Source organism: Molossus molossus, unplaced genomic scaffold (genome assembly GCF_014108415.1).
Source record: "Molossus molossus isolate mMolMol1 unplaced genomic scaffold, mMolMol1.p scaffold_m16_p_10, whole genome shotgun sequence".
In the NCBI taxonomy this organism is placed as follows: Eukaryota; Metazoa; Chordata; class Mammalia; order Chiroptera; family Molossidae; genus Molossus; species Molossus molossus.
In genome coordinates, this window is record NW_023425345.1 from 61,464,205 (window position 1) to 61,485,160 (window position 20,956).

The 20,956-nt window shown below is 39.3% G+C and overlaps 1 protein-coding gene across 3 annotated transcripts; it reads right to left on the reverse strand.

Annotated features, from left to right (window-relative positions):
- Nucleotides 1–252: 252 nt before the first annotated feature.
- TMEM19 (transmembrane protein 19) lies at nt 253–19,218 on the reverse strand. Of its 3 annotated transcripts, XM_036251828.1 has the most exons (7): nt 19,083–19,218; nt 18,576–18,664; nt 16,382–16,495; nt 4,481–4,618; nt 3,858–4,112; nt 2,560–2,769; nt 253–1,223 (listed from the first exon to the last, which is right to left on the reverse strand). In XM_036251828.1, exons 2-7 carry the CDS (start codon nt 18,661–18,663, stop codon nt 1,060–1,062), a joined length of 969 nt encoding a protein of 322 aa, XP_036107721.1. In that variant the 5' UTR covers nt 18,664; nt 19,083–19,218; the 3' UTR covers nt 253–1,059. The 3 variants fall into 3 exon arrangements, with proteins under 3 accessions (XP_036107721.1, XP_036107720.1, XP_036107722.1); XM_036251827.1 differs by having other exon boundaries at nt 18,576–19,218; XM_036251829.1 differs by lacking the exon at nt 4,481–4,618 and having other exon boundaries at nt 18,576–19,218.
- Nucleotides 19,219–20,956: the final 1,738 nt, after the last annotated feature.

Consider the following 20,956-nt stretch of genomic DNA (forward strand, 5'->3'; position numbering starts at 1 on the left):
GAAATATTTTAAAATACTTTTAGCAAAATAATCCACATCATATCAAAATCCTTTTAGAACGTAGTTAATCACTAAATAACAAAACTAAAAAATAGATTTCACTTTAATTGAGGCTATAAAATAAAAGCGAGCACAATTTAAGGGTATATCACAGGAAAAGCATCTTCAAGTAAATTCCAGATTAGCAAATAATTTTCCAGTGACTCTCTGTTTGGTATGCCAATGTAAAGCAGATTGCTATGCACATTTGAAAGATGGGTAGAAGATACATTAAAAAATATTAAATTTGAGATAATTTCCGCTCAGAGATCAACTAAAATATATAGGAAGGGTGTACGTTTTTTAGATACAGGGTAGATCTCTCTTCCTTTTATTTAAAAATATTTTTTTCATGCATTCTAATGGTCATATGAAAAAGATATTTACTTTTTTTTCATTACTAACACTGAGGATGGAAGAACAAATGTGGAGTAGGCCTCACAGCTCACTAGAAATCAAACTCCATACTTTTCAAAATTATAAGTGGCAAGTAGTGGAAGAACTCCAGGATACTACACTTACTCAGGGTTCCACACATATCCGTTTAAACCACTTAAAATAGATATAACATTTGGGTAACTGGCACAGTGGCATTTCTCTGGCATAGCTGAGAACCATTTTTAAATTTTATGACTTTTAATCCTCACACTGGTTTAAGCAAGCAAAACAAAATTTTTATCTATCATGTAGGAACTTTCAGTTCAACATATTAGCTTTCAGTTCAATATACACCAATATTATTGTGGGGCATTGTAGAGGCATTGTAGCTTCATTGCTCAAGAGGCTCCATTCAGCAGCAGAGAAAAATGGGTAAGTTCTACATACTCTTGTCTTTCACTGGAATATGTTAGCTGTTACAAATGAGTAGAGGAGAGAAAAAAATGTAGAATTCCATCACAATGAAATATGAGAGGTGCTGGCACTTCCTCTTTGCCACAGTTATTCTTCTTAGGATGAAATTTGGAACTGCACATTTAGCTGAATTTACCGCAGTTTCAATCTTTGTAAATGAGATGAAGTTCATTCCCTGGGCCAGAAACCCCAAGCAGCTGTTGGGAGCAAGAGCGCAATGAGGACTGAAGAAAACAGGTTCACCGCATTGTTGTCAAGAATGGGTTTCCCTGCTATGTGCTTCACCTCATTTGTTGGGCTGTTGACCACCATGCCAGTGCTTTCATCCAAACCTAGAGTGGAAAAGAAGTAAGGTCCAAAATCCAAATGACTTGATTAAAAAAAAAAAAGTAGCTTTTTCCTCTAAAGGACATCTTCTTTGAAAGAGTCTTAGGCACTTATAAAATGACTTTAATGGATAACTATACAGTGAGAGATATGGAAACCTTAATTACAAAAGGCCTTTTGAATAAATGGGTTTCAGTACCCCTCAATACTGTTCTCTCAACACTGCTGGAGTTCATTCTGAAGCAGAAGACAGAATATGAAAAACAGAGATGACATGAAACTGGCAGACTACGCCTGCCTTCCCCTCCAAGACTAACCTGAGGCCCGAGACTAGAGCAGCCTCTGCAATGGATACCCAGGACCTAGCATGGTGCCAGCACAAAGGCATACCAAAATTTACTGAATGAATTAACCTGTCAACAGGCCACAACTGTTTTTCAACCCACTCAATATGATCAGAAACTTTCCCAATTACAGCCCAGTTTAGAATAAAACTTAAGCTCTTTAAAAAACATATGTTTGTGTGTGTGTGCATAATTACTGAGCCCTTAGTGTGAATGAAAATCAGACTGATTCTTCTTTAGCATCGAGATGAGACTAACAAAACTGAGAGAACAAACATTTCGAATGGTGGAACGGTGAGTGGAAGGGCAAGTAGATTATCTTGGGGCATAAGGAGAACAGGGAGATTGTACTCAGGGAAATTTTCTCTAGACTCCCAGCTCTTCATTATATGAATCAAAGAAGAAAATATAGTTGATTAGCATGTGGGGCAAATATACACCTAACAAGATATGTGGGTACACTGACATTACAGGAGAGCCTCAGAGCGAAGCACAGAAAACTTGGGAAGTCAATTTTCCCATATATCTTAAGTGGGGCTAAAACCTCAGTAGGAAGGAAAGCAAGCACGATGTCTCAGTAGAAAAGGAGGTCATATGTGTGTAGTCAGATTAGTACAATAATTCTCTCAAATGGATTTGGAAAACAAGTGGAAGAATGGGGCATTAAAATGATTTATCCCAAAGGTTCTGCTTTGATGGGATTAGGTGAAGGCCCATTAGCAAAACCATCTGTTTCCTTCACTGTCATATCCTCCCCCACACAACTTCTACTCATTGCTCTGCAGGACTAATTCTCTTTCAACTAGCATAACAACAAAACAAATAATAATAAGAAGAAAATCAAAGTTGTAGAAGAGACTTTGCCTTATCATTCCTGGTCTCTCAACTCCTGGTGTCCTTGGGATTATTTTCATTGTCGTATCTTTTTATATTTTCCCTATTTCTTTCCCATTTCTTTAATACACCAATGGTTGCAATAATAAGGTAATGTCCTTACCTGTAAATTGCATTGTAGCTCCTAAATATGAGTCCACAATTGATCCCAATAATCCAGCTAGACCCCCAAATGCAATAATTGGCCATTGGGGAGCAGAAATGTCCAAATCATTAACAAAAATCAACTGTGTGAGGAAGTAGGCAATGCCCACAAAGGTGCCACCAAGAAGACTGGAAGCAAGGCCCACCACTGTAACCCCTCCATTGGTCCCTGAAATAGAAATATGGATAAAATATTCTGGTAAACAATCAGCAAACAGATAAAGGCAAGAGAAGCAAAAAAATTCGGTACCTATCTAATCAAGACTAATTTAAAGAAAGAGTTCTCTTTGATTTAATCCAAAGATCATAAAACCATAGCCCACTTATAAAATAGTCTTTTCTCCTCAGTAACTGCTGACATTCTAAGCAATGAAGTATAATGGTTCAGTGGAGCCAGACTACCTGGTTTCCATCTTAGTTCTGCCACTTCTAAGCTATGTGACTGTAGTGAAGTCACCTAACTTCTCTATGCCTTAGTTTCCTTGTTTGTAAGATAAAAATAATAAAAGAACCAATTCATATGATTATTAAGAGTACTTAATGGTAATCCATGTAGAACAGTGCCTTGCACACATTAGGTACTCAAGTATGTTAACTGTTCATGATGATGATAATGAGGAAGAAAAAAAGGACAGAAGAAACAGGAAAAAGATAGAATAGGAAGAAGACAAGAGAAGGGGAGGAGGAGGCAATAACAAAGATACAAAGAAGATGCAGTAGTTGATAACAGTAATAAGGAACGAAGGTACATGTTAACGCACTAACCACATAATATACCCTCGAGAAATACTCTATTGTTGCCTCCCTTTCCTTTCCCACTGATACATCTGTGAATCAATCTCTGTTTCTGCATTATTTATGTAGGGCTTGCTAACATTTCCTGCAAATATTATTTATTATCAGCAATTTAATAGCCTTCAGCAATTTTCCAATTAAGGAGACGAACAATTCCTCAAAGGTCCTTAACTAAGAAACACAATAAATCAAGTTTTTCTTTTGTTCACTTTTTTTAAAGAAATGTAAATAAAGACTCACCAGACTGGCTGGTGTGGCTCAGTGGTTGAGCTTCAACCCATGCACCAAGAGGTGGCCGATTCAATTCCCAGTCAGGGCACATGCCCAGGTTGTGGGCCAAATCCCCAGTAGGGGGCATGCAGGAGGCAGCCAATTGATGTTCTCTCTCATCAATGTTTCTTTCTCACTCTCTCCTCCCCCCTTCCTCTCTCTCTAAAATCAATAAAGAAAAAAAAGACTCACCAGTTGGAACTTTCTCCCATGTTGTTATTAGCCTTGGTGGGCTTTTACTCAGAACTGGACCAATTTCTGAAGCCCATGTGTCACCAGCACAGCTGGCCAGTGCAGCCAAGAGAGACAAACACATCCAGGAAGCAGTGTGCTGCTTGGAAAAATCTATTGGGATTTCCCCGGGGCCATTTTCTATCATGTACAGTAGGGCCAGCTCTGTGGGTATGGCTCCATTACAGAACACCTGAAGCCAATTCCTCTGCCCACCTAGAAGCAAACAAGTAGAAAAAAAGGAAATGTTTTCTTCTCAGAAGGAAAATTATGTTGATATAGGAACTTAACATTTGAGAAAAGAAAAATGCTAAAATTTAAAAAATGACTAAAAGTGGAATGGTACCCTTGCCCACATTCTATATTGTTTTAGAATAATTAATAAAAGACTTTACTGCTTCTAAAATTTTGCTGTCACATGCTATTGTAGTGAAGTAACGGTAAAGTAAATCAGGCTACTACTTAAAGTAATTATCATATAAAATTTATCTATTTCAACAGTCTAAACATGTTTTGATTAAAAGCTTATGTTAGGATGAAACAAAGTTAGTCATTTAAATAATGTCAAACATAATTCATTTTACCTTCTTTATATTCTGAATCTAGATGCTTCTTTATTTCTCCCTTCCATTTAGTGAGTTTTGAAGAAGAAAGGAAAAACATCAGCAAAGAGGTAAAAAAGCTGAAATTTGCAATGCTTAGGATAAATCCAACTATTAGCGCTGAAAGAAACACATATACACACAGAATTATACTTAGTCCACACATTAAAATTGTGAAAAAAAGAATAAATGTTTTTTCGGTTATTTTCACATTATAACCTGAAATGTACATTTCCATTTTTACCAATTAAGATATTACCAAATAGTAAACTGAATATCAGTTTGGTTAAATTGAGATGCATTTTCTTACCATATTTTGACCTCCTTTCAAACAAACTGTGCTATATAAATGTAAGATATTACACCAATACCTCTATTTCCAATCCATATCCACAGGCTCTCTCTTGCTTTTCCCCATTCCAGATTTGTATGCCTCTTTCTCCTTTGTAAGAACCCTGGCTTCAATGACAATTTCACACATTTGCTCAATCCTTTATTACATCTAAAACTATTTCAGAATTGCTTCATCCCCACTACAACAAAAACAAAATAATTTAGGATTGGTTTGCAATTCTCTCCTTCCCCTAACAAAGACTGAACAATATAGTTAACTACTGTGTTTGTAAGTTACTCTTTTTTTCTCCCTCTCCAGGGTGCTTATAGTATTAATTTAAAGTATAATTGGGTTCATCTGTTTTAGTTTGCTTTCAGTTTTAGAACTCCCAACCCCCATCTTTACTGATTTAATTTCATAAATATGTAGAACACTGGCACGCTTTCCAAAGACAAACTTAGACAAAAAAGTATACTCAAGAGAAATGCCACTTCCTCCCAAATCCCTTCTCTTCCTCCCTCTATATCAGAGGTGAGGAACATCCAGCCCTTGAAATCATTTGGTCTGGTCCTGCCAAGGCAATCACAGGCGGGACTCAAAATTCAATAAATCTGGAGCTTTTGTCATAGCAACATAAATTTCTATTAAGTGAATTATAATAATGTAATTTTGAGGGATAAGCAAGGGATGTCCATTACAGGATAGACAGGATACATAAGACAGGACAGACACACGTTTCTCATCGGCTGCCGGAGGCCCGTCTGCCTGGATTTCGGTGACTCAGAGGACAGTCAGTACCAGGCAGGCTGGGAGAGTACATGTTGTAAAAGTGTTAACACACTGTGGCGAAACTACAACAATCCGGTGATGATGACATGAGATGAAATGATTCCTTGTGACGTTGATGACCTTTACCTCCAATGACTGACAACGGTGTTGTCGACTTCTTTGTCGACACAGACAGTAACTCCAATTCAACCTTTATCCACACGTCCACAATCAACAATCCTCACAAAAACAATCTCAGATGAAGATTAAGGAAATTACAGTACACAGAAAAGACCTCAAGAGTTGATATGAATGTTGCATATGTTCCAAATCCAAGATGTGGGATTAGAACAGCGATCAAAGCAAAATAATCGCGTTGCTGGCAACACACACTGGAGTTATTAAAACTTAAGTGGTGTGACATTCTACAAATGGTGACTACAAAGAAAAGTTGATGCAGAGTGTAGATTTTTCCAAGAGAAATGAACAAATGATTATTTTCTTGTTGCGGTCAAAGGCAAACCTGTGTGTCTAGTTTGTGATGATGCATTAGCAGTAATGAAAAAAGCCAATATGGAGCATCAAAACACGCTAAACTCAATAAACCGGGAGGCCAAATGCGTTTGGATAAAATCAATGCTCTTCAGTGGAGTTTGGAATCACAACAAGCCACTTTCACTAAGCCTTGTTGTGACAGAGACATTATTCAGATGAATTAAGTAGTGAGCGAGCTAATAATCACATAGAAACTGAGGCCTCCTGTAAAGGGAGAGTTTGGGAAAGAGTGCATGGTGGCTGCTGCAGAGTTGTTAGCACCAGACAAAGTCAAATTGTTTCAGTGTTAGTTTGATTCAGAGAACCATCTCAGGTCGGATTACTGATTTAGCACAAGATATTGAAAAAACACTGAAGCACTGGCCAGTTTGGCTCAGTGGTTAGAGCGTCGCCCTGCGGTCTGGAGACCCGGTTTCGGTTCCCACTAGGGGCATGTACCTCAGTTGCAGTTTGTCCCTGGCCCTGTTTGGGTTGTGTGGGTGGCGACCACTCGATGTGTCCCTTTCACGTTGATATTTCTCTTTCTCTCTCTCTCTCCCACTCTATCTGATCAAAATATCGAAAAATGTCCTCGGGTAAGGATAAAAAAAAATAAAAAATGAAAACACACTGAAGAATTCTGCAGGAGATTTCCAGTTTTTCTCTCTGGCTTGTGGCAAGACAATGGGCATAACAAATACTGCCCAACTGGCCATTTTCCTTCATGGGATAATTGCAGTTTGACACTCAAGAGGAACTGCTGTCACTGGAAGCCAAGCATGGTACTTCAAGAGGTGAGGACTTGTCTGGGAGACTTGTTTTATCAATGGAAAAACTTGAGGTACCATTTGAAAAGTTAAGTGGCCTTACTACAGATGGAGCCACGGTTGGCTTGCAAAAAGGGTCAATTGTTTTTGTCAAGAAAGAACTGAATCGTCTCAGTCTTGAGCCAAGGGATTTAATTATATGCCACTGCATCATACACCAAGACAGTCTCTGTGCACAGTCGTTGCAGCTCAACGATATGATGTCAACATCAGTGTCATGCATAAATTTTGTTAAAAGCAGAGGGTTTAACAGCCAACAGTTTAAGGAGTTACTGAATGATCTTGACTCTGAGTACCGTGATCTCGTTTATCATTGTGAAGTGCGGTAGCTAAGTCATGGGAAGATGCCCATGAGGTTTTACCAACTGCAGGATGAAGTCAAGCAGTTCATGGAGATGAAGGGAAAACCTGTCAAGGAACTCAGTGATAGTAAGTATGATTTAGTGTTCACAATAGACATTACCAACTACCTCTCAGAGCCGAATGTCAAGCTGCAGGGCCCCAATCAGCTTCTCAGCTCCCTGCTTTCAAATGTGAAATCATCTGAAGCTAAATTAAGGCCATGGAAAGTACTACTGAAAAGGAATAACCCAGTGCCCTGGCCGGTTTGACTTAGTGGCTGGAGCATTGGCCTGCGGTCCCGAGAGACCCGGGTTCGGTTCCCGCTAAGGTCATGTACCTCGGTTGCAGTTTGTCCCTGGCCCTGGTTGGGTTGTGCGGGTGGCAGCCACTCGATGTGTCCCTTTCATGTCGATATTTTTTTTCTCTCGCTCTCTCTCTTCCTCTCTCTCCCTCCCACTCTATCTGAACAAAAAACGAAAGAATGTCCTTGGGTGAGGATTAAAAAAAGGAGTAACCCAGTGTGCTTCCCCACTTTGGAAGGACAAAAGCCTATGACACTTGAATATGCTGGTGAACGTGCAAAACTAATTGAGGCATTTAATGAAAGACTCAAAGACGTGAAAAGTAAACAAATGGAAATGAACGTCTTTGCTACACCATTCAATGTGGAACCACCTGATGTGCCTGATAACCTACAACATGAAATCCTTCAGTTGCAAAGTGATGATGAGCTGAAAGCTGGGTTCAACAACCTCCCACTGCTGGAGTTCTGTAAACACTACATAAGCAGTGATGAATTTCACACTTTGAGAAGACATGCACTGAAATATGCATCTGTGTTCAGAACAACTTACTGCTGTGAGAAGTTCTTTTCAAAACTCACCATCGCAAAGAGTCGACTGAGCTCCAGACTGACTGACACAAAACTGGACAAGTAGCTTTCTGTAGCAATATCAATACCAGCTAATATCACACGCTTCACCAAAGAGAAGCAGTTCCAGTCATCACATTAGGGGTGAGTTAATTAAATGTTTGACCAAATATAGCAGGCTAATTTTTAAGTTGATAATTTTGTATGGCCCACAAATTATGTTATAAACATCCATACGGCCCCTGGCAGAAAAAAGGTTCCCCAACCCTGTTTTATATTTTGCTCTCCCTCCATTCTCTGTAGGTAACCAACTCCACTTTTCTCCAGTTTATTCTTATATTTCTTTTTAAGAAGATAAGCAGCCCTGGCCGGTTTGGCTCAGCGGTTAGAGCGTCGGCCTGCGGTCCGGAGAGACTCGGGTTTGGTTCCTGCTAAGGGCGCGTACTTCGGTTGCAGTTTGTCCCCGGCCCTGGTTGGTTGTGCGGGTGGCAGCCACTCGATGTGTCCCTTCACGTCGATGTTTCTCTCTCTCTCTCTCCCTTCCTCTCTCTCATCCCACTCTATCTGTACAAAAAATGGAAAAATGTCCTCGGGTGAGGATAAAAAAAAAAAAAAAGATAAGCAGATATATGCATGTTTTGTTATTTTCTCTTATTCCTTACACAAAAGGTAGCATTCTCTACATGTTCTTTCTTTAGAGAGAGTGATACATTGATGGGAGAGGGGAACATTGATCAGCTGCCTCCTGCATTCCCCTTACTGGGGATGGAGCCTGAAACCTGGGCATGTGCCATGACAGGGAATTGAACCAGCAACCTTTCGGTGCACAGGCTGTCATTCCACCAAGTGAGTCACACCAGCCAGGACTCTCTATATGTTCTTTTGAACTTTCAAGCACACTTTTATACTAATTTCATAGACCTTCTTTTAGGGAGAGAATGTGCTACTCTATCATTGGGCATTTAGATCTGTGGCACCCAAGAAATTTACATTCTGAGTTATAAATTGGTCTCTCGTGAGTTTGGCTGCTTCGAGTCTAAACTTCCAGTTTAGACCCAGTTTGTGGGTCTGACAAAAATCCAAGTTGTAGCCCTGCAGGGACTGGTACCAGTTTCCAAAAGATAACCACACTAAGGCACTATTACATTGTGTAGTACTGTCCAGGCTGCCTGCTTGTATTTTTTTCCTTTTTATTAAACTTATTGGGGTGGCAGAACTTATTTGTATTTTAACTACAAACTCTTCCATCTCTGACTAATTCTATGGTTGACAGTTCTGTTCTCTGTAACTCTTAAGATAAATATATTCGCTCTGGCTGGTTTTGGCTCAGCGGTAGAGTATCAGCCCGCGGACCAAGGAGTCGTGGGTTAGATTCTGGCCAAGGGCATATACCTTGGTTGTGGTTCGTCCCCAGCCATGGTCGGGGTTGTGCGGCAACCAGTCGATGCGTCTCTCGCATTGATGTTTCTCTCTCTCTCCTATTGATGTTTCTTTCTCTCTCCCTCCCATTCTATATAAAGATAAATAGAAAAATATCCTTGGGTGAGGATTAAAAAAAAAAGATAAATATATTCAGTTTTTCTATATAAAATTTTATTTTTATTTTTTAGTCCTCACCCGAGGACATTTTTCCATTTTTTATTCAGGTAGAGCGGGAGGGAGAGAGAGGAAGAGAGAGAAACATCGATGTGAAAGGGACACATCGAGTGACCACCACCCGCACGACCCAACCAGGGCCGGGGACAAACTGCAGCCAATATAAAAATTTTTATTAAATAACACATTAAACAAAATTCTATTAAGTAATGGAATAAAAGATATTAAATAAGTTAACATTTATTTAATAAATACATATTACGTTATATTTTATTAATAATAGAAGAAGGGACCAGGGTCCTATTTTTTTTTTTTTTAGGATACTTTTCCATTTATTTTCAGACAGAGTGGTGGGGGGGAGAAAGAGAGAGAGAGAAACAGATTGGTTGCCTCCAGTATGACCATGACCAGGGCTGGGGACCGAACTGCAACTGAGGTATGTAGCCTTAACCGGAATCGAACCTGCAACTCTTTGGTCCGAGGGCCAATATTCTAACTGCTGAACCAAACCGGCCAGGGCAAAGGTCCTATTTTTGTGGTAACTTTGTTGGTTAGGTCAAAGTTCAAGTACTGCAAGTACTGAGACATTTACTAATTGATCCATCCAGAGATGCTCACTTATTGTCATTTTACTTAAATTTAATACATTTTATTTTATTTAAAAAATTTTTTTCTTTATTGATTTTTTAGAGAGTGAGGAAGGGAGAGGGAGAGAGAGATAGAAACATCAATGAGAGAGAACATCGATTGGTTGCCTCCTGCATGCCCCCCCTGGGGATTTGGCCCACAACCTGGGCATGTGCCCTGGCTGGGAATCGAACCGGCAACCTCTTGGTGCATGAGTAGATGCTCAACCACTGAGTCACACCAGCTGGGCAAATTAAATACATTTTAATTGCGAGTGCAAGAAATAATGTAATACTGTATGAAGAACATACTAATAAAGTGCTTCAATTCTTCAGTTGAATAGTTTGGAGTACAAACTTCAGTTCTTCCACTTACCTCTACATGACTAAGAGAAGTTACCTAAACTTGGATTGCTCATTAGTAAATAAGAGTAATAATAATTCCTACCTCATGGTTTGCTGCAAAAAGTTAAACGAGATCATTTTTATAATGTGCTTATTATATTATCCAACACATAGAAGGCCCTTAATAAATATTAACTAATATCATGGGTAGTAATAACAGTTGTGATGGCAAAATCTCAATATTATTTTTTGAAATTATGTATTATTCTTATAACAATATTAATTTTGAATATTATTGTTATCCAACCTTTAAGTTTTTGTTTTTTTTAATATTTTTTCTTTATTGATTTGAGAAGAGAGAGGAAGGGAGAGGGAGAGAGAGATAGAAACATCGATGAGAGAGAATATCGATTGGCTGCCTCCTGCATGCCCCCACAACCTGGGCATGTGCCCTGACTGAGAATCGAACTGGTGATCTCTTGGTGCATGGATCGACACACAATCATTGAGCCACACCAGCCGGGCAAACCTTTAAGTTTTTTCAATTGATTTTAAAGTATTACAAAAGTAGTACATTACTACTGGAGGGGAAAGTGAAAACATATGTAAGTACACAAAGTCAAAGTCAAAGTGTCTCTCCCTAGCTCCCACCACCTCCATCTATATCTTCTCCATGGACAGTCACTATTAACAATTTGTTCCACTGTCTTTCAACAAACCCAAAGAACATGGCCCCAAGACAATCTACAATGATATGCAAAGTCACCTACTTTTTTTTTTTTTTACTTCAACCACCTTAAAATGATATGAAGTGAATAATGTTCATGTTGATTACAGGTTTAGAATTAGGAAATGAACTGAAGGCTTGAAGGAATAGTTTCTTTCATGTAGTTTAAAAATATCTTGGGCCTGGCCCTGGCCGGTTTGGCTCAGCGGTTAGAGCATCGGCCTGCGTGTACCTCGGTTGCAGTTTGTCCCCGGCCCTGGTTGGTCATGTGGGTGGCAGCCACTAGATGTGTCCCTTTCACCTCGATGTTCTCTCTCTCTCTCTCTCTCCCTCCCTCCCTCCCTCCCTCCCTCCCACTCTATCAACAAAAAATGGAAAAATGTCCTCGGGTGAGGATAAAAAAATATATATATCTTGGGCCTGGCTGGTAAAGTTCAGTGAACTGGATTGTCCCATGGACTGAGAGGTCCCGGTTCGATTCCCGATCAAGGCACATGCCCATGTTGTGGGCTTGATCCCTAGTGGGTGGCATGCAGGAGGCAGCCGATCGATGTTTCTCACATCGATATATGAATTTTTTTAATCCTCACCCGAGGATACGTTTCTGTTTATCTTCAGATAGAGTGGGAGAGAGAGAGAGAGAGACAGATAGAGAGGGGGGAGGTGAGAAACACCAACGTGAGAGGGACACATTGACTGGTTGCCTCCTGCACGACCCCGACCAAGGCCAGGGATGAACTGCAACTGAGGTATGTGTGCTTGACAGGAATTGAACCCATGACTCTTTGGTCCACAGGCCGACGTCTAACCACTGAGCAAAATCGGCCAGGGCACATTGATATTTCTATCTCTCTCTCCCTTCCTTTCTCTCTAAAATATCAATCAAAAAATAAATTTAAAAAATATTAAAAAAAAATATCGTAGAATTTTTGGCAACTCCCAGTTTTGTCTGAACTTTTAGATTAGTAACTGCTATCTCTAGTTTGTGTCTATTCCTCCTCCCCAACCTCTCTCTCCAATTTCTAATTCTCACTAAATTAATATGCATAACAACAAGGTGCTCCCAAAGCACTAGAATACTCAAGAATTATTGCTGACTTCTAAGTTTAAAACAGGTTAATTCTGTACCTAAGAGATGCCATCTGGGCAAGTAAAAGAACTGTCTACAGATGTCTCTGAGGATGGGAGTGGAGTTACACCCAAAATTCTGACCAAGGTGACTTAAGTATACTCTATGGCAGGATCAAAATATTATAATTTAATAAACTCAAATCTAATTGTATCACATGTAATTTGCCTAGAGAAAGACTATGGGAATCAAAAGAATGCTGGTTAGCCCAAAATAAGAACATTAACAAGAGAAAAATTCTGAGATGTTCTAAATTAAAGTACAGTATGCCAGAGATTAGGAGAAAGAGACAAGGGTAATTATCCAGTTAATAGCTGTGGTCCAACTAACAAAAGAGTGAACATTCCTGCCCTGGCCGGTTTGGCTCAGTGGTTAGAGTGTCGCCCTGCGGTCCAGAGAGACCGGGGTTTGGTTCCCACTAAGGGTATATACTTCAGTTGTAGTCTGTCCCCGGCCCTGGTTGGGTCGTGCGGGTGGCAGCCACTCAATATGTACCTTTCACATCGATGTTTTTCTCTCTCTCCCTTCCTCCCGTTCTATTTGAAGAAAAAATGAAAAAATGTCCTTGGGTGAGGATTAAAAAAAAAAGAGTAAACATTCTGAATGGATGATGGAGCTTTGAATGAACTTCCAGGAAGCTAACTAAAAAAAATGGCCAACCTCCAGAGGCCACTGCATCCTGCTTATATGCATGAACTTTCCAGACTGTTGCCTACAACCAAGCAAAGGAGTAAATATTGCCTTGGCTGGTGTTGCTCAGTGGTTAGTGTTGGCCTGCACCCTGAAGGGTCTCGGGTTTAATTCCTGATCAAGGGCATATACCTGGGTTGCAGGTTCAATCCCTGGCCCTGGATGGGGCAGTGTGGGAGGCAACCAATTGATGTGTCTCTCATATCAATGTTTCTCTCTCACTCTCTCTCTGCCCCCTACCCCAGATCCCCCTGCCCACTTTCCTTCCTCCTTCCCTCCCTCCCACTCTCTAAAAACCAATGGAAAAAAAAATACTCTGGTGAGGATAAAAAAAAAGTAGTAAATATTTCTTCCTTAAGGACTGTTCACCTATCCTAGAATTGCCCCTGCTTCATCCTCTCCTTCTATAGTCAGAACAACATACATGTTTAAAAAGCCCCATGAGCTCTCCTCACCAATAAGCCCATAATGCCCTGTTTTGGTTTAGACTGTATGTCCCAGGACCTGATCTTTTTACTGGCTAACATATGGCTCAATGACCCCTTTCTTTCACAAAAACTTTCAGCCACGAATGAAGCCTAAAGAACCAGTGGTTGTCAGATTTGTCAAACACCATATAAGCAACAAGACCATTTGATCTATGGACTTGCATTAGTATTTCTCAGACTTTGTATTTACCAAAGCAACCTTCTAATTATAATCTGATTTCTCAAGTAACCTGACTACAAGAATAGGGCATGCCTGAACAAGGATGTTTATATTCCAGTTAGTCCGGTAGTTCCATATTTTATCAGGTTAATAAAGTTGCATTTTGGCTCATGTGTCAGTCCCTTGTGACAATGAGCAATATAAACCAGATTCCCTGGCTCCGATCAATTCTGGGCACCTGACAGAATGAGGTTTCCATTTCGGAAAGACTGAACACCAGACCTGAACCATGGTGACTAAAAAATGGTTAAGGCCACCTTTGTGAGACCACTGGGAGCACAACCACCGGCCTTTCCTGACACCACCTCATTTGCTGTGCACTTCCTTTACACTTATGGTGTCTTTGTCTAGGAATTAAATGCCTCAAACCCATGGTATTTATGTTTCCCCTGACTACAAATGTAAGCTCTCTGACAGTGGAATTTGTATCCATTTCGTTTACTACTAAATCCTAAGTGCCCAGAACAGTGCCTGGCATACAGGAAACCCTCACTAAACATTTGTTGAATGATTAAAAAAAAAAAAGTAAACCATTAAGGCTAATAGTCTTGGCAAGCAAAATTAAATTTAAATTTGTCAAGTCAAAAGCCTGATGACAAATTGTCCAAACTGACATGTTCAAAGGAACACGATGAATAACTGGAACAGACAATATTTCTTTGGAACAAATCACCTGTACCGTGCTTCATCCCACATATCCTGTCATGTGATTTACTTCATATTCTAGAAATACTCTCTCAAGGAGACCACAGCCCTCCACTTCAGTGTCCACCTTAAGCACTGCCTCAACCCCTCCATTCCCTCTATCAACACTGAGCTATGTGTTCCTATGTCAATAAGGACTCTAAGTACCCAGATCCTGCAGAAGTTCTGAAACTCCTCTCAATCCTATGCATTGTAAAGGCATAATATGACAAACCTTAGTAAAATTCCTTTGACTATGAGTAGTAGTAGTGGAACAAAAACAATAACAACTTACATTTGTAAAATACTTATTATGCATGCCAGGTACTATGCTAAATATTTACAACGGATAACTCCTCATGATAAGTCAATGCTAAAGGTACAATTATGCCCTCCTTCTTTCCAGGTGAGAAAATTACAACACTGAAAGTTTAAGTACTACATAATGGTATTTCCAAGTACTATGATATACTTTAAATCAACATTATATTTTTTTGTTCTTAAGGGAGAAAAAAAACAACAAGCAAAAAAGATACCAACATTTCAAAGAATAAAATGATGAGGAAAAGAGAAGAGGTTTTAAAATCAATCCACATGTTTCCTAAGCACCTATATTGTGTGTAACACTATTAAAAAAAACATGGGACATAGAAGCTTAAGATACATTGTCTTCAGGGACTTTACAAAATGGTTGGAAGCAGATAATAAATCGGTAACAGTGAATGTTTGTATAATGCTGTGCAGTTTTACAAGACATGTTGTTCCACACATTATCTTGTTCTAGTCTTACCAATAAGCCCATAGGACCTATTGCACAAAAGATAAAGAAAAATGAGGCTTCGAGGAGTTAGGCAATGTGGCTAAGTTCAGAGAGATAGCAGGTGGCAGTGCTAGGATTCACATATTTATTTTCTAATTCTAAATCAGGCTAGGTAGAGAGGAATAAAGGTCATAGGGCTAGAAGGCAGAAAAGAAAACGGTAGCAGAAAAAATAAAACAGAGATCAGAAAAATTAGAGAAGCAGATTAATATACAACATGGAAACCAAAGGAAGACAGAATTTCAGGGACTTGACCCTTCTTGCTATAGATCAAGAATAATAAAAACCAAGGCAAGGCAACCTGAGAAAGGATATTTTTAGAAAAGCATAACTCTGTTATTATATTTAAGCAGAAATTGTTCAAATTATTCTGTATAAAGGGTTAATATTTCCAAAATGCTAACAATAATGCCTGATACACGGTATATACAATATCATATTTACAAAATAAATAAAATGTAGCCATTTCTAATACTTATTGATTATATGGTAAGACAAAACTCAGATAAAAATATAAATATGTCTATTAGCTATTTTTTCCAAAGGCTCCTTTATTTTACACCTAGGAAGAGTGCTCCAATGTTTCTGCTAGCAGATAATTTAATCCAACTAAAGGAGCAGAGTAATCAAGGTCCTCAAAAGTCTATTCTGTTAATTTACTTGATATAAATTACAAAGTTAAATTTGTACATTATTCTAAAAGGTTATATTGCTATCTGAAAATTTGACAGAATAGGAATGCTGAGCAATGTATAACTTTATTATTGTCTAATATATATAACATTGTGATTTATAATCTCATATATTCAGAATTTATAAAACATGAGTTTAAATTTTATAAGCAAGCATTTATGTGGTTAAACATTGAATGGCAAAACATACCTCCTAAAGCTCCACTGTGATCTAGACTTTTCTTTTTAAAGCCATTAGATACAATCAAAACAGGAACAACAACAGAAAACAGCCAACGCCAAGGAGAAATAGGATGTAAATTACCTGAAAAATTATAAAGGTAGAGCGTCAGTTGTGTGAGGCCTGCATAGGTTAGTCTTGGCTGTAAATATTGATAACTGCATTCTGGATTAAAATACTGTCATAAATAGGGAAACAGATAAAATATTTATGATGAGACTTACATATTTTCAGAGAGACAATCCTACTGGCAATAACCAAGTAAGACCTGTCCAAGTTTTGGAAACCATTTATAACTGTTTATAATAATGGGTATTCCACACATATTTAGAGATTTGAAATTAGTTTTTTTTGGAGAGGAGGCATGTATTGAATATCAAGAATAGCACAGAACAAACTCCTTTCTTAACAGGATCCAATTATTCCTTTCTCTGCCTTTCAGAGATTTTTTTTTTTAAGTAACATTCTCACATGATACATACCTCAGTATTCAATGATTAGCAACTGATTTCTCCAAAGATTGCATCCAGCTCATAGATGTTGTGTTTGGCTAGTATAACGTTTTTAAGCAATTTGAGTTATGATAAAAACAAACAAATTAAAAAAACTCAAAGAATAAATAATGAGTTACTATTTAAAGATTCGATTTCAAATCAACATTTCAAATCTTGGCTTCTTTTTCAGAAACTAGAAACTTGGGACACGTGGCAGAACTGACTACAAGTGAAGAGAAGCTGCCTCTTTTACACGGATCACTGTTTTCCAGTTTGAAGTGCCCGCCTTTCCTGACAGACTGCTCAACACCCAGGCTGAGTGACTACAGTAAAGGAAAATGTGAATACTATTTCTTTTTTTTTCATCCTCACCCGGGGACATTTTTCCATTTTTTGTTCAGGTAGAGTGGGAGGGAGAGAGAGAGAGAGAAACATCAATGTGAAGGGAACACATCCAGTGGCTGCCACCCACACAACCAACCAGGGCCGGGGACAAACTGAGGTACATGCCCTTAGCAGAAACCGAACCTGGGTCTCTCTGGACCACAGGTGGACGCTCTAACTGCTGAGCCAAACTGGCCAGGGCTGAATCCTATTTCTAAAAGGGAAAACTATTCCCTTGTGTTTACTATACAAAGATCTGGGACAGCTTCACTCATTTAAGTCAGGTGCCTGGCCCCAGAGAGCCCTTCAATTTACAAATCCTGGTTTATTGTGAATTCGTCAAAGTTAATACTGGCATTAGGGAGAATCTTCTATACCTCTCCTCCCCAAACCTTCATCCCCTACTGTGGCTCATGACGAACAGCCCTGAAAGCTTCTGTACCCTGGAAATCATCCATTAGATTATTCACCTGTCTTTGAAAAAGACAATATAATCATTTATGAGTTTCTCTCACTCTATTTCTCACTTTTCTCCTTGAACAGTATTTTATTTTTATAGGGGTACCAAGGAAGATTGTGTAAAGGCACATTATGCTCTAAAGCAGATTGAAAACCGTAGACTTGAGTCCGGAGTACCTCCTATTTATGCCAAGTGGATTCAGACTTTAAAAGGGAGTCTGTTCTTTTTGAAATGACAAATCCTCTAAATATAAACACTATGTTGCCTTTTATTTTTACAGTACAAATTAAACTGATAAACTATGTTATGATTATTATTTAAACGATTTTTTTCTTTATTGATTTTTAGAGAGAGAGGAATGGAGAGGGAGAGAGAGACAGAAACATCGATAAGAGAGAACATTGGCCACCTTCTGCATGCCCCACACTGGGTATCAGTCTTACAATCTGGGCATGTGCCTTGACCCATCGAACTGGTGACCTCTTGGTACACCAGCCGGGGATGAATATTCTTATTAAAAGTATCACTGCAAGTGCTTTACAAAACTATGCTTTAGTTATTTCTCACCAAGATAGATGTAATAATTACATAAAACATATTCTGAAATATGTGTAACTAATATTATCACAAACAACATGTATTAAAGGGCTTAGAACGTTAAAGGCACTGTTTATATTTTCTGGTACATTAAATCCAGGCTGTAGAAGTTAAGTAAACACAATTCATAACCATTCAGAGGATATAAGTTTTGGATTTCACAACAGTACACTTTTAAATTCCACCAATTAAGTTTATTTAAAAAAGAACTCAGAACATTCATACTTACCATAATAGGTGCTTGCAGTCATAGATATAATCCAGAAAGCTAAAGAAATGCAAATGACCAGGCTCAATATAACTATATTAGTTATCATCCTTATATATTTTTTGCATAGATTGTCATCAAGATATGTCATGAAAAATAAGGATATGAGCAACTGGGTGAGAAAATATACAGCATTTCCGAGAAAAATAGTCACTTAAGTCGCCAGTAAAATACTTGCGTGGAATGCCAACATTTTCTACCTATCAAAAAAATAATATAAACCCAAACTATTTCTGGAAACTGTCGCTGATCGAGAGCTCTTCCGGCTAGATTAACGCTGCATTACTAAAACAAAGTGTCTCCCCTCGGAGAGCCCGCTGCAGTCACGTGCACCAGAAAGCCCCAGCCAGGAAGGGGAAGGAAAACAGACGCAGCCAATCGGCGGTCTCGGGGATGGCGAGCTCCGTCCCCCACCGCCCGCCCACGTGCCCGCGCCCGCAGGTCAGTGAGTGAAAAATGGCAGGATACGGCTATGGTGTCGGAACCCCGACGAGTTCCGGCAGCTACTCCGGCGTGACCGAGAGCGGCCACGGTCTGACGGCCACCCGTGCCGCCTGAGTCCAGGTCCAGCCGGCCACAGTCCAGAGGCCTGGAGCTTAGCAGCTCCCCGTCTGCGCGCAGGCGCCGTGGCCGCCCGAGGGCGTCGCCTCGGTCACGTGGGCGGCTAGAGGGTGGCTCCAAGGGCGTGCGCTTCGGTGGGACCTGCCGGGGAACCGGTGCCGCCGGGATGTGAGAGTTTGTAGTGCCCCTCGCTCGAGCTTGCTGTCGGGAATCTTGCGTCCTTATGTTTGAGGACGCCGGGAGACGCCGAAAAGTGGAACCACCACCTGGGTAGTAACAATAAAAGAATGGAGGTGAAATTAGACCCAGTAAATCCATTGCAAGCATAGTATTAAAATACTGTTTTCATCTATGAGTTGATGAAATATGGATTTTTGGTGGGGGGAGCATATATTGTGTTGTAAACACGGAATTTTATGACGGAGAAAATAATTTAAAACAAGTGTCCAATTATTGCTGCTGTTTTCCATGGACAAGTGATTTTAGCTTAAGGCTGAAACAATTTGGGCAAGTTAATGTAGGTAAGATATACTATTCTTTAAAAAAAAAAGTTTTGTGGTGATGGCCAGAGGGAGGGGCACGGGGCTGGGTGGAGGGGAGTAAGGGCGGGGGCATCGGGGACACCTGTAATAGTGTCAAAAATACATTAAAAAAAAATTTTTTTTTATACACTTTAACAATCTTAAAAATTTTTAACAAAACCTTTTTCAATTTACTTTAAAGGCCATTTTCTATTCCTGGCCGGTTTGGCTCAGCGGTTTGAGCATTGCCCACGGACCAATGAGTCCCCCCTTGGGTTCTGTCAAGGGCGGTACCTGGGCTGCCGTTCCTCCGCCCTGGCTGGGTCCTGCCAGAGGACGCACTCCGTGTGTCCCTTTCACATCATGTTTCTCTCTCTGTCTCTTCCTGTCTCTCCCTCCCACTCTAACTGAACAAAAATGGGGAAAAAATGTCCTTGGGTGAGGATAAAAAATATAAATAAATAAATAAAGGCATTTTCTAGCAACAGAGAATTTCTGGTTAAGCATTTCTTAAACTATATATTCCTCAATAGTATGCCACCCTCGACCCCTATTCCCCACCCATCTGATAAAATTTAAAAATTTTGTATACTCACAGAACTGTGAGAATGTGTTGTTAAAGGCTCTGAGAAGAATCTGAACATCTTTGTTTAAATCTTCCCGACAGTTAATTATTTTACCAGATTCATTCCTTTCCCTCAGAAAACATGAGTTTGAGAACTTCTATAGTAATCAGAGGGAAAGTTCATTGTTGCATTAATAACCTTTACATGTCACAATATAAATACCTATTTGTTTATTCTTTGACATAAACAAGTTTGTGTTTTTCTGGGATAGACATTTGGTACTTAACACCAAGGATAAAAATCAGCCCAATGGCAAAAAAGCACCATTGCCAGGAATTGTCAGTGGATTCTGTGTACAATCCCTTTGAATCTAAGCCAAAGGAGTGGTTTAGATTTTCTGAAATTTAATATTTGAATGCCTAATATATACATATCAGAACCAAAAAGAAAAACAAAACAAAACACCTATATACATTGATTGAAGAAACATAGAAGATGAAAATTATAGTAATAGGACTTTATCCAAGTTATGTATAAAACAGAACTCAAGGAGGAAAGCACTTATGTCACTTTGGTATGGTAAGGCACCAATTTTCAACCCATGCACTGCAAGAATTATTTAAAACACGCAGTAGCTGACTGTTTATTTAGGGGCACTAACCTTTTTTACCTCAAATTGTAAAAAACATGACAA